The sequence below is a fragment of the Neolamprologus multifasciatus genome, chromosome 3, assembly GCF_963576455.1.
Source record: "Neolamprologus multifasciatus chromosome 3, fNeoMul1.2, whole genome shotgun sequence".
Classification (NCBI taxonomy): domain Eukaryota; kingdom Metazoa; phylum Chordata; class Actinopteri; order Cichliformes; family Cichlidae; genus Neolamprologus; species Neolamprologus multifasciatus.
Genome location: NC_140441.1, coordinates 6,509,664 through 6,523,591, shown reverse-complemented (window position 1 = coordinate 6,523,591; position 13,928 = coordinate 6,509,664). Strand labels below are relative to the sequence as shown.

Genomic DNA, 13,928 nt, shown 5'->3' with positions numbered 1-13,928 from the left:
TTACTGCCCTTGTGGACCGTTAAGGCTGCAGAACCTGAATTGGGATACAGCCTAAGGCTGTTACAATTCTCAGCACCGATCCTCTCGTTCCCTGAGTCCTTAGCAATTGTCCTTCCCACGATATCATCGAGGCCAAGGAAAAGAGTTTAGGAAAAGGAGATAGGCACTAATTTTGAAATAACAACCCACGTGGTTACGTTGTGCAGCTGAGTCACGTGACCGCACAGTAACAAGTCACCACAGAGCCAGGAAAGGGGGCGGAGAAAGTGTGTGTGCAGGAGAGGAGTCGAGCAGAGAGAGCTGCTTTTTCATGAAACGGTGAACATACAGGAACATATACCACTACCAACGTTTTGGATTGATGTCTGCATCTAAAGGTAAGCACGGAGCTAACTTTAATGTGGGTTCAGTTTATGTTGAGTTTAGCTCTGTTGAGAAATAATAGATTGCTTGGTATACATTGGAGTTAAGCACTCCTTGCAATATGAACAAAAGGAAGGGCTGCAGGGCAGGAGAACAGCCAACCCCCACCCCCAGGACATGAAGCTACAGGTTCAATGTGGTTCAAGGGGGAGGGCAATCAGCCTTTTTGGAATAGGACTTCAAAGGATGATCTCCAGATGCATCTGTATTTTATTTTCTTCCAGCGCAAATAAAGATTTTGGAATCAGATGTCTTTATAATGCCTGATCGCTATGGCGATAACGCCTGATCGCTATGGCGATCGCTATGGCGTTATTTTTGTGCCACTATTCTGAGCGCACGTAAAAAAAATTTGAGCGCACGTAAAAAAAAATTGCAGGTGCAAGTGTTGCATTTTGAGGAGAAATTTTTTTTCAGCGTACAAAAGCTGAATTTTATGGAACACCAGGACTGCCATAATGAATTAATTAAATACACCATTAAATAATTAATTAAATGTGGCATTAATTAATTAAAATCGGAAATAATTAATTACATAAATATTTATGACACATGTAATTAATTAATTATTGCTACATTTAAATAATTATTTAATGGTGTATTTAATTAATTCATTTTGGCACAGTTGACTCCTTCAGGTCTCACCATGAAATAATTTTATCTGTCAGCCTCACCCATCAAACTCAGGGGGCGGGGCTAACGCTGATCGAGTCAAAACCATTGCTTTGGCCTGGTGGCCATTGTTTTTAGCACACAACAACCAGCATGTGGAAACTAACAGAACTGAATTTTGAAAAACCCTGTTTGTGTGTCACCAAATACCATTTTAATATTTTTTAGAATGTAGTGGTTTAATCTTCATGTTTCTGGTCGGTTTGTCAAGATACAGCCTCTTTGCAATTACCTCTTTGAATTAATTAAATACACCATTAAATAATTATTTTGTGGCAATAATTAATTAAAATGTGAAATAAATAAATAATTAATTAAATGTGTCAATAATTAATTAAATGTGTCATTAATTAATTAAATATGTCAAGAATTAATTAAATATGTCAAGAATTAATTAATTACATGTGTTGTAAATATTTATGTAATTAATTATTGCCACATTTAATTAATTATTTAACGGTGTATTTAGTTAATTCATTATGGCAGTCCTGGCGTTCCATAGAATTTGAGTGAACAAAATTCATTGCTGCGTGCAAAATACGTATTTCAGTGTTTGCGCTTATCCATATACACACACAATAGCACCCCCTCTCGCTCAGTTTTTTCATTTGCGCTTGCTCGCAATGTGTTGCTTGCGCTCACAACATTCTCTGCTTCGTATGCTCAACTCTCTGTACACCGTTATAAGTGTGCCACAAAACCAACCAATCACAGACTTGGTTTCAAAAATTCTGATTGGCTCTTACGGTCTCCAATCAGCTCGCTAGCTACTGCCTTCCGGACACCGGAAACACTGTCCACTCAGCCTCGCTTCTTGCAGATAGAGGGATTTTTGATTTACTCTGCAGCAAAGAAGAGATGGCAGAATCAAACAATGGCTCCAATAATACTACACCACAGTATCAGGTAAGTTTAATTTTTTTTTTTTTTTTGTGAATTTAATAATTTGCTGTCCTTTCTGTTTAATATGCTGTGAAATTGTAGTTACGGATGCAGCTGTAGAGTTTAAGCTAGCCTTATGGGTAATTACCAGCGTAGTTGTCTTACTGAGGCAGTGTATCCTAATAATGTTTTTTAGGGTAATGGTGCAGTTGAGTCAGCAGTAAGAAATCTGGTGTCTTTGCTGCTTAACAACATATCCACAAATCCTTCAGGGAGCAAGAGATGACAAGGTCTTTGCTTTTTTTTTGTGTGTGTGTTTTTTTAACTTTCTTTCTAATCTTTTCTGTTAAAGTTATTTTGTTTGTGGATTTATCAACATTGGTTTTTAAATTAAAATGTGCTATTAAGGGCTGATGTCATATTTAATAACTTTATTAAACAATAACCCTTATGTTATGCAACACTGCATTTTTTAAACTCAAGCATTTTCATCCCACAGATCATTTCCAGGATATTTCAAATCAAACTTGAGGCGTGGTAAAAAGAGATGTTTAACATCTACTAAGCAGCTTGTTAAGGCAGGCAGTAAGACCACAGGCCTCAGTTTTTATTTGCTGTCAAAAAACACATCCTACACACCTTTGCCAGCTGAGGAGCTTGAACTCCATAAGCTGGCATGGGGAGAGAAACAGTGTCTCTTCCAGAAGATGGTGACCATGCAGAGGTAAGTTTGTATAGTCAGTATTAAAATCAGTCATTGGCAGACGCAAGTAGTAATATACCTGTACTTGTTTTTTGCCCCCCACATCCCCACTTCTAAAAACCGTGTATTCCCACACAGCATTTAATTTAGCTAGTTTAGGAAGATTTCACTTTTCTAATAGTTTCACAAGCTAATAGTTTTTAAACAGAATACCACAAACAACAGGTATCCCTTTAGAAATAAACTGTGATACTTCTAAAAACACATATTCATACCTAGCCACACTCTGTAACAGTTAGACAGAGGGGGTTGCAGTTAGGCCCCCATCAGTCAGTGAGCTCTTTTATTTAGACATAGATGATTTAATTTAACTAGTTTAGGGGTATTTTAACTAGTTAGGAGCATTTTGCTTTTTCTTTAGTGCTCTGAAACACACAGAGGTTAATAGTTTCAAACAGAGCACAACAAACAACATGTATTCTTTTAGAAATAAACTGTGATACTTCTAAAAGCACATATTCACATATACCCACACTAGCACTGTATCAACCCCCAATGTGCCTTTAATGCAACTAGCCCTATGATTATCTACTAGTCACAAACACACTGCAACAGTAAGACTCTATGATTACACATAGATGATTTAACTACTTTAGGGGCATTTTACTTTTTTCTTTAGCGCTCCGAAAAGACACAGAGGCTAATAGTTTTAAATAGAGTACCACAAACAACAATAGGTATTTCTTTAGAAATAAACTTTTCTTGTGATACTTCTAAAACCACATATTCACACCTAGTCACACTCTGCAACAGTTAGACAGAGAAGGTTACAGTTAGGCCCCCAACAGTCAGCAAAAGAAGTCATGAAACAATAAAAGAGGCTCCCTTATCAAGAGCATCCCAGCACACATCCCAACTGTAGTTCCATAGTTTCCACATTTTTTAATTACAAACAGTTCCATTATCTTATCTTATCATGTCAGAGGTCAACTGAAACCATGTCCAACTGAACCTCCAAAGGTTTTTCACATTTTCTTACATCTTTATCTCTACAGGCAGACAATTACACCTACTGACTAACCGAACCACCATAGTTTTTCCACCTTTCTCTTTACAACCTGCTCTTTATATCTGCATCTCAGAGCCCAACTGAAACCAAGTCCACCTATATAAAAACACCCCATCAGACACACAGTATTTTCCTCAGCACTTCACAACTGCTGCAAGGTATATTGTTTTAACTTTTTATTTTTTCACCTGAATGTGCGTTGGAGCCGACTTTGCTACCCGCACAGAACGTTTCTGACAGTCGGGCGCTGCTTATACAATAGAGAAAAGCAACAATACAGCGTGTTTCTCTGCTCCAAGAAATCCAAGGGCCTTTCACAAGGTAAGCATGTCTGTTATACCCAGAACATAAATGTCTGTCTGTATGTCAGTGCTGATTATTCAAACCCTGTTTAAAATGTGACACATATGTTGTCCGAAAACAATTCCTCTAAATTTGCAAAGTTACTGATTTTAAAAAATATATTTTCGAATTTTTAGTTACATGTCAAACATACGATAGCTAAATTCACAATGGTATAACCGTGCTAAATAAAAGAGGCCCAAGCACCATAGCCCTCTAATGCAAGCCTCTAAACTGCATGTTGATAAGTGCATGAAGTGTACCTCTACCTCTACAGCAGAAAACAGATTGTATCCACACTCTGAGGGTCTGCTGATCCTTTGTATTAATGAGCTCCCCCCTCTCTCTCTCTCGCTCTGTGTGTGTGTGTGTGTGAGTGAGTGTGTGTGTGTGAGTGTGAGTGTGTGCGCCCTCACAGAAGGAAGGTCACAGCAGGAGCTTTTCTCAGACGCATTACCAATCAGTTTATTTTTTTTTACAAGAAGTGTAGCTCATACAATGGTATAAATGTATTGCAAAAAGTCCGTTCTCGCGCACGTGCACACGCACATGAACACGGAGGGGGATAGGGGAGGGGGAAAAGAGGAAGTGGGGGTGTGGGGGGGAAAAGGGGAAGTGGGGGTGTGGGGGGCAAAAAAAAGTACAGGTATATTACTACTGATGCATTTAGCCTGAATCATATGCCACAGTCCATTTAGTGTTCCATTCTGCTTAACTGTGTTTTTAACTAAGATTTCTAGACTTCTGGAAGAAACCTTTCCAAAAATGGAATATCTTTGTGGAGGATGACTCTTGCATAAAGCAACAGGTTTGTTGTTTTTGGCATTCTTGCGTGTTCATACTGCCTTATGATTATGTAGTTGATACTTTTGCTGCTTGATTGTTTATGCTATCTTTCTGTCAATAAAGGTGGCAGTGGTCGACAAAAGCTCACTGTAATTCCACCTGAAACAGAAGGATATTCTGTCAAAACACTGAAAGCTGTGTCAGGAGGTGGCAAATCCACTTTTTACATAGTACCTCTGGTTACATACGAGCTTTGTGTATTAGATTTAATATGCATCCGATATTTTTGTAAATCTTACCTGAAAATGAATTATAAACATTTGTCTACACAGAACTGTTGGTGAAATAATTGCAGTCAGCCTCGCCCAAGGAGGCCCATCTCCTGCCTTTTTCAAAGAATGGTGCTACAATTTCCTCTGCTCAGGAGAGGTTGATTTCAGCTGTCTGTCTAAGGAGGATGTTGCAGATGTGGAATCTTCCCTGCTCATCTGCAACGTGAGCACCTGGTTTAGCTCTGGCACATGATATATTATGAGTATGGTGTTTTTAAACACTTTTAACTTTCTGTAGTTCCTCTTTCACATTATACATTTCCAGGTTGAAGATGCAGCAGACACACAGTCTCTGATGATGTGGGCTGATGAAATTGTCAGCTGTGGATACACAAACCAGATAAAGATGGATAGTAAGGAAAGCATGATCCGGTAAGGGAGAAAAAAATCAGAGAGATCATTAACCCATCCCCCCATCCCCAACTAGTTTTTCATTTTGTTTTTTTTTGTTTGTTTTTTTTAAGTGCCATTGTCTTACACTCTACAACAAGACTGATTCCAATGCTACAGCAGCTGAGAAAGAGCATGGAACTGTATGGTCTTGTGAACTTGATGGCTGTAAATCCTGAAGCTTGCCACAGTTTGTTTGTTCCTGGGAAAATCCTCAAAGTAAGTATTAACATAGCAGCTTCAGTCTGATCCAAAGACAGTTCACTTATCTGTACTGTAGTTATCCTGTATTTATTTATTAGTTTTGAATGAACAATATATCTATAATATTATCTACTTTATTTCCTTATTTACAGCCAGACGCTGATTTCATTATGATGAGCTGCCAACCACGTTTCAGTGAAAAGGGGACATCTAGGGAGAGAACTGAGAGGAAGATCATAAATTTTTTGCAAGATTTCTTACAGGAGATTGAAGTATCAGGTACTATATAGTATTAGCTGTATATACCTATAGTATTGTATATATACCGTATGCATCTGTTAAATATTTTTGCTTTAACATGCAGGGCACTAGAAAGTATTCTTAGTTGTTAATTTAAAACATTGTAATCCAGATTGCTTTTTATTTAGAAAAGACTTCAGAAACATTTTCAAACATCACAGATGGAAACACAGGTGGTGCATGTGGTGAAAAATCAGAGTCTTTTGCTGTCCACCATGTGCTCCAGTGGATGACCGGCCAGTCCCATGTTCCCATCCTTCCTGATGAAAAGAGAAATTTCAAAATAACATGCAAGTTTGACCACGAATGTAAGGAACGGCTGGGAGATCACTCCATTTGTTACCCAGTTGTGAATGCATGCACTTGTACTGTGACCTTTCCAGTGCAACATCTGGACACTTACACAGTGTTTAAAACCATAATGAGTGCAGTAGTTAAATATGGTGGTGGATTCCACAGAGTTTAACACATTGTTGTCTTGTAATTTGGAACTAAATGAGTAAAAATGTTTCTAAACATTAGCTGTTAAGATGTTTGTAGCTGTTTCATGAAAATGACAAGACTTCAAAACTTTGTGTAGGGTGCTACATTGATAGATAATAAGCAAGTGCTTTGTTTGCTTGTCTACTTGTAATCTGAATGTTTTAGCAAATAAATCCAGTATTTGAGAACTTAAAAGAACGTTGACTTTTACATCCATGTTAAGTGCCACTGTTGGTTTGACACCTGTAGCAAGAATTGTATGTACAGGTCACGACCGTGTGACTCAGAATGTTCCAAGGGATTAATTGTTCTCTGAAGTCCCTCCAAGGTTTCCTCATCCAGTGGGCATTCAACTTTAGGAACCACGACTGTGCTGTTAGATTCTTCTTGCAGTACAGCACTCTCCCAGTCAATGCCTGGATCCTGAAGCTCCTTCAAATCCACAAACATATATAATGGTCATATACAATGGTCAGAATAGGTACTTTTGGGAGGAATGTTATTTTGTGTAAGCGTTTTTTCCATTAAATACAACAATTTAAAAAGAATGCCTTTGTTTCCATGTTCTTCTTACTGTAATTTAGATTAGTGGTAATTGATAAGCAAGAATGTATAAAATCACCAGAAGCATCTCCCAGATGTGCTACAAGTGTTTAATTTGTTAATTTTAGAAGAGCAGAGTTAACTGCTAACTAAAATTTTGAAATTCAACATTTAAATAAATAAAAAAAAATCAGATTATGATCTGGTACCTCAAGTCTCTCGCCCTCGTCCAGCTCTTGTAGATGTCCCATACACCAGAGCTGTTCAGGAGTGAAACCACCTTCTGTCCTGAGGGGATGAATATTCCATCCTCCAACAAAGGTGACAAGATCTGCTCGGAGTTGAGGGACAAAGATGCATTGTAGTGGACACCAAAGAGACACCAAAGAGATGAATGACATCTGAAATGTCAAGCAGGCTATCCTCCTCGAGTGAGTGAAGAATATCATGGTACTTGCTAGTGACTGCAATCCAGACATCACGCCAAAGTCGATCTACTCTGTAAATACATTTGAATTTGGATTTCAGGTATTTCATGCTTCAAATCAATATCAACTGCTACAACATTCTATCCATGCAGTGAATAATAATATAAAAAACATCAAAAGACTAACCTGTGATTGTGGACACTCTTTCCAGACATGAAACTTGCTCTCCCTGTTCCTCTTGTGGCAAACATGAAATGTGCAATGTCCAGGTTTTCTACTCCTTGATCTGCCCTAACCCTATGATAAAAAATACATTTTTAAGGAATTTTTAAAGTTTTCTTTAATGAAACTTGTTGCTGGCATATAAATTTAATCAGGGCTTAAAACCTTGATGGCAAGCCGTGAAGCTGGGCTGATCTCAGGAAAAATGAGAATGCAGTTTTTGCCCTGTTGTTAGTTGCTGCATCCAAGTACAGGACATGCAGTAAAAACAAATGGAAAATTACAGATCTGGTTTCAGATCATGTATAGTTTTTCAGTTAATAATGCAGTTTTATAATAAGTGTTCAAGGAATATTTTACGGTTCTATGTTCATAACCATAATTCAAAGCTTGAGTAGTCTATACATCAATATTGGTAGTACTTATCAAAAAATGAAAATTAGTTGAACCTTTTTTTGTAAAGAACTGATTATGAATTTAAAAAAAATTTGCAAATCGTCCACTATGTTGGCTTGCTGAATAATTGATGCTCATAAAAAATAACCTAATAAAGCTCTCATTTCAAAACTACCAAATATTCTACATAACAGTTAAAATTTTACCTTCCTTGAGTAGCCATCCACTCCACCAAAGATCACAACATTGTACCTGTTTCAGAGGGAAAACAATCTCACTAAGGCTTGATTTGCAGAACATGTAAGACATTGAAAATACATTTTTCAGTATGCACACTTGCCACTGACTTAAACTGGACACTTGTCAGGTGTGCTGAAAATAATACCAACATTTTTATATGTTTATAAGTTCAATGAGACTAAATATTTTAGTTCTCTTGTCATGATTTTTTTAAGTTTTCTGGAGCACTTACCATATTATGTGTTGATAGGCTTGTTATCATGGAAAATATCGATATACAAAGTGTAAATAATTGCTCAAGAAAATTTACAATTAACAATATTACTGGTTTTGTTACACATCCTGTAATCCTTTTACTTAATATTACTCCATCAAGTGCTTTTTAAAATATTATAAATACACTGAAAGACCTATCAGATAAGGTTGATTAAAGCAGATTTAAAGTATAACGTGCATCTTTCTGCCCAACTTGTGTTAGAGCTATATAAGTGGGTATTTTACCTTATTAGCTTGTGATTTGTGTCTATATGGACCAGGGAGAGAGGGCCTCGCACCGAGTAGTTTCTTCGCACAACACAGCCTAGTTCTGTGATCCGTTTGAAGATCCCTACAGCATCAACTCGATGCATGGAGGCCATCATTCTCCACCACTGAACACGGAGACCCATATAAACCAAATGTCCTTGAACCATTCGATAGCCAGCATTTGGCATCTGACTTTTGATAGCTGATATGATGTTGTCCAGCTCTTGGTCATTCATTGTGCTGTATGTTCCTCTCACAGACAAGTCAAATTCTTGCATCCTCCTGTAGATTGTTCTTCTTGAAACACCAAGACATTTAGGAATGCAGCTGACTGGCAGCTGAATGTCCAACAAGTTCTTGAGTTTTTCTCTCTCTAGTACGATTTTGGGGTGGCCAGGTCCCAGACCAACTTCTGTTTCCAGTTCAATAATGGCCACAGAGCTGATGTTAATTTCACACTGAACCAGATGATGAACGTTTTGTAGAGCCTCTGTAATCTCTGACAGACCGCCTATTTGCTGAGAGAAAGATTCAAACAGAACAAGCTCATGACGAGTCAAGAACTCCAAATAATCCAGATTTAGTGGTTGTTGGTTTAAAGCAGCTTCCAGTTTAGAGAGGAGTCTATGCATCATTTGCTGTCTCAGTATGTCCTGTTAAAAGCAGCAAAGAACATGGACAAGTAGTTAGAAAAATACAATGAAATGATGTATCTCAGACAAAAATGAACAACCCATAAAACAAACTACATGAGGTACATCATTTTTCAAGTTTGCATAGTTTGCAAATTAGCTAACGTCAGTTATCAAGCGAATAATAATGTACAAAATGATTTTATATTACTTACATGTGGCCGGGACATGCTGTTTTCGTGCTGCTGTTCAGTATTCGACGACATAAAAGAGAGCTACTCAAATATAATTTGGAAAAATGATTCAGTTGGCATGGTTGTATGATGCCACTACATTATACTACACCAACAATAGTCTTAAAAAATAATATATTTTAAAATAAAATAATTAAAGATATTATCCGCAAATTGGTGTTTGATAGAGTTTAGCTGGATTTAGCTCAATTTCGGACAGTGTTTCCGGAAGGCAGTAGCTAGCGAGCTGATTGGAGACCGTAAGAGCCAATCAGAATTTTTGAAACCAAGTCTGTGATTGGTTGGATTTGTGGCACACTTATAACGGTGTAAAGAGAGTTGAGCGTACAAAGCAGAGAATGTTGTGAGCGCAAGCAACACATTGCGAGCAAGCGCAAATGAAAAAACTGAGCGAGAGGGGGTGCTATTGTGTGTGTATATGGATAAGCGCAAACACTGAAATACGTTTTTTGCACGCAGCAATGAATTTTGTTCACTCAAATTAAGCTTTTGTATGCTCAAAATAAATTTCTCCTCAAAATGCAACACTTGCACCTGCAATTTTTTTTTACGTGTGCTCAAATTTTTTTTACGTGCGCTCAGAATAAAAATAACGCCATAGATCGCTACCATCAAAAATCTGTGAAGTCGGCGAAGTGTGTTCACAGTTTATCGTGAACATGTTGAAAGAGTGAGAGACTGTTTGCAGAAAAACACCAACTAATCATTAGTTCAGCATACTGGCGTTTGCTGGCTTGTTGAATTATTTCCATCTTGCTTTGACTGCAGCTGTAACCTGACGTATTCCAGAAAGATTTGTAAAAGTTGGACAGCTTTTGTTCTGAGTCTAAGAAGTGACCGGACTTTTTGTGTGGCTAGGTGTGTGTGTGTGTGTGTGTGTGTGTGTGTATATATATATATATATATATATATTTTGTGTGTGTGTGTCCCAGCTGAGTAACAGGAGTCTGGTGGAGCAGCAGAGGAACAGTTTTGGACTCAGCTCAGCCACTAGAGAGGAAACAATGACTTCAACACCAAAGGTGAGAAAAATATCACAGTTACACTGTTATTGAAACTGTGTGCACAGCTGGTTGGTTTTTAAAAACATGTTAACAGCAGCATTATCTTTTTCCATCCTGGGCTCCTCCATATATACAGAATCTACATTCACAACCAAAAACCACAGAAGTTAGAAGAAAATACAAAGATCATATTTTCTCTACACACATTGAAACAATAATATCATCAGTTGAACTTGCAATTTCTTATGCATAAAAGATTTTCTCCGCTGATCAATATTTTTTCAATAATGTAATTTTCACTACAACTCTCATTGTAGCACATCATTGTAATGTGATACTGTCACCAGAAGGTGGTGGTAACACACCTACAATGTGTTTTTTTTTTTTTTGTGATCAACATTTTATTGATTGAAAACGGGGTTGGGGGGGGGGGGGTACAGACATATGCAGCACAACTGTAAACTGCAGTAGCAAAGCAAACATTAGTCACAAGGCATAGGGACAGCAAAGAAAAAACACAAAAACACAAAGTTAAAACCAATTATTGCCTCTTCCAGGAGATAACACTGGACGAGAAGATTTTCCACGCTTCAACAGTCGTGGGTCGAGCTTTATTTAATTTTGCTGTGGTATGTTCAAAACCAATAACACGGATAAGACATTGTCTCCAGAATGATTCCATACAAATGTCAGGACTGAACCATTGCTTCGTAATAGTCTTCTTTGCGGATGTGAATCCAGCGAACAACATTTTGCATTGTATTTGTTTCAAGGAGATTTCAGAGGTATCATTAAGGAGACAAAGACCAGAATTGGGAACATAAAACACTTCCAGTACCTCAGATAACACGGAGTTCACAAAGACCCAAAAATTGGATACAACAGGACAGTCCCAAAACATGTGCAAAAACGTGCCAGGTGATGAATCATTGCAGATGTGACAGTGATACGTAGCCTGTAGTTTCATCTGGAACCTCCTATAGGGTGTAATGTATGTTCTGTGTATGGTTTTGAAATGAATTAATTGATGCGCCAGGTTCTTAGAAGTCAAACTCAGATTACAACACACAGTATCCCAGTCTATATTAACCTGTAGTTCTCCCAGTTCCCTGACCCAAATAGATTCAATGGGCAGGGACTTTATACCATGTTCGGCTAGGTTGTTGTAGATTTTGGAAACAGAGGGTCTGCCAGAGTTAGGCAAGATCCAGTCCAACATGGGATGAGAGGGAAGAGGAGAGTCCCAGGAGACACCATATGCTTTTAAAGCTGATCTGAGCTGCAGATACACAAAGTAAGAAGATGCAGGAAGAGAAAAACGTGTCCTTAAGTCCTGAAATGAGCGAAGGCCTTGGGTGTTGAATAGATCATCAAAAAGGTTTATCCCGAGTGAGAACCAAGAGGGTTGAACAAATGGTCGGCTGCCACATAGTAACTTTAAATTATGCCAGAGTGGTGAGTTTTTACAAAATTTAACTGGAGCACCTAGCCGTCTTTCTATTTTCCTCCATACCTGTATAGAGTTGGCAATAATAGGTCCAAATTTGTTGTTGTTGTAGAGCGTATTGGCAGGAACATTAGCAAACAGAAGATCTTGTAGTCTATGCGGTGCTGCCTTGGCGGATTCGATCATTTTCCATGCAGTAGTAGCCTCTGGGTTGACCCACGTACTAAGCGCCCTGATTTGGAATAACCAGTAATAAAACTCGAAGTTTGGTACTGCCAGGCCACCAAACAATTTGGGCCGCTGCAATGTTGACAAACGTATCCTAGGCCTTTTGCCATTCCAAATAAATTTAGATACCGCAGAGTGTATGTCTTTAAAGTAAGTTAGAGGAGGAGAGAGTGGCACCATAAAAAAAAGGAAATTAAGCCGTGGCAGTATGTTCATCTTTATTGTGCTGATTCTACCCTGAAGCTAAGTTTTTAAATTGTCCCATCTTTGAAAGTCGGATTTAATCTTATTTAGCATAGTAGTAAAATTGTCCTTGATTATCTTTGGAATACTATTATGAATTGAAATGCCCAGATAAGTAAAGGTGATTTTGATCTGAACACAACCGGATAAGGAAATTTTCGTAGCTTTAACGTTCAAAGGCATCAAGGCAGATTTCAACCAGTTTATTTTGTAGCCAGATAGAGAGCTGAAATGGTCAAAGTTTTTAATTAATGGATGGATGGACATCTCATAGTTGTCTAAAAACAGAATAATATCATCAGCATACAGAGATATGATATGATTTTGACCACCAATTCTTATGGGAGAAATTGTGGACTGTCTAATGGCTTGTGCTAAGGGCTCTAGAGAGAGGCAGAACAGAAGAGGAGAGAGAGGGCAACCATGCCTCGTTCCACGCTGCAGCATGAAAGGGGGAGAGACCAGGTCCCCTGTTAAGACACTAGCAAGAGGCGAGTGATATAGTGTTTTAATCATAGCAACAAATTTCTGCTTAAACCCAAAGCGTTTTAATACCATCCACATATAATCCCACTCTAGCCTATCAAAGGCTTTTTCTGCATCAAGTGAAAATACTGCACATGGATTTTGATAGCTGTTAGCGGCATCTATGATGTGCAACAGCCATCTTATGTTATCAGATGCAAGCCGCCCTCGGATAAATCCTGTCTGGTCTGCATTGACTAAAACATGGATAACTCTTTCCAAGCGCAATGCGAGAGCTTTTGCAAATACTTTGAGATCAGTTGTGAGCAGAGATATCGATCTGAAACTAGAGCACTCAAGAGGGTCCTTTCCCTTTTTAAAGAGAAGGGTAATAAGTGCTGTTTTCTGGTCTCTATGGAAAGACCCGTTCCGGATTGCAAAATTAAATGAGCCAAGCATGAGCGAGCCTATTATATCCCAAAGTTCTACAAATAGTTCTGGCGGAAGGCCATCCAGTCCAGGTGATTTACCTTTGTTAAGGTCTTTCAGCGCTCTATGCAGCTCATCTAGAGTTAATGGGGCCTCTAGCTCATCCTGATCTGCTTGTGGAATATGAGGTAGATCCAGATTTTCGAGAAAGCTATTACAGGTAGTATCCTCAAAATTGATATCTGATTTATACAGATTTACAAAAAATGACGAGAAAGTGCTGTTA

The 13,928-nt window shown here is 38.2% G+C and overlaps 3 protein-coding genes across 3 annotated transcripts in view; 2 read left to right on the top strand and 1 right to left on the bottom strand.

Moving 5' to 3' along the window:
• Positions 1 to 13,928, top strand: part of LOC146521294 (uncharacterized) — a 139,935-nt gene that overhangs the window by 94,198 nt on the left and 31,809 nt on the right. The window lies entirely within an intron of this gene.
• LOC146521297 (G2/M phase-specific E3 ubiquitin-protein ligase-like) lies at positions 2,654 to 6,335 on the top strand. Its single transcript, XM_085147009.1, has 5 exons — positions 2,654 to 2,701; positions 5,199 to 5,372; positions 5,475 to 5,581; positions 5,674 to 5,818; positions 5,956 to 6,335. The coding sequence occupies exons 1-5, from the start codon at positions 2,654 to 2,656 to the stop codon at positions 6,091 to 6,093; spliced, it is 612 nt and encodes a 203-aa protein (XP_085003135.1). The 3' UTR covers positions 6,094 to 6,335.
• Positions 8,642 to 10,145, bottom strand: LOC146521296 (uncharacterized). The gene is made up of 2 exons (XM_085155208.1): positions 9,788 to 10,145; positions 8,642 to 9,593 (listed from the first exon to the last, which is right to left on the bottom strand). The coding sequence occupies exons 1-2, from the start codon at positions 9,836 to 9,838 to the stop codon at positions 8,913 to 8,915; spliced, it is 732 nt and encodes a 243-aa protein (XP_085011334.1). The 5' UTR covers positions 9,839 to 10,145; the 3' UTR covers positions 8,642 to 8,912.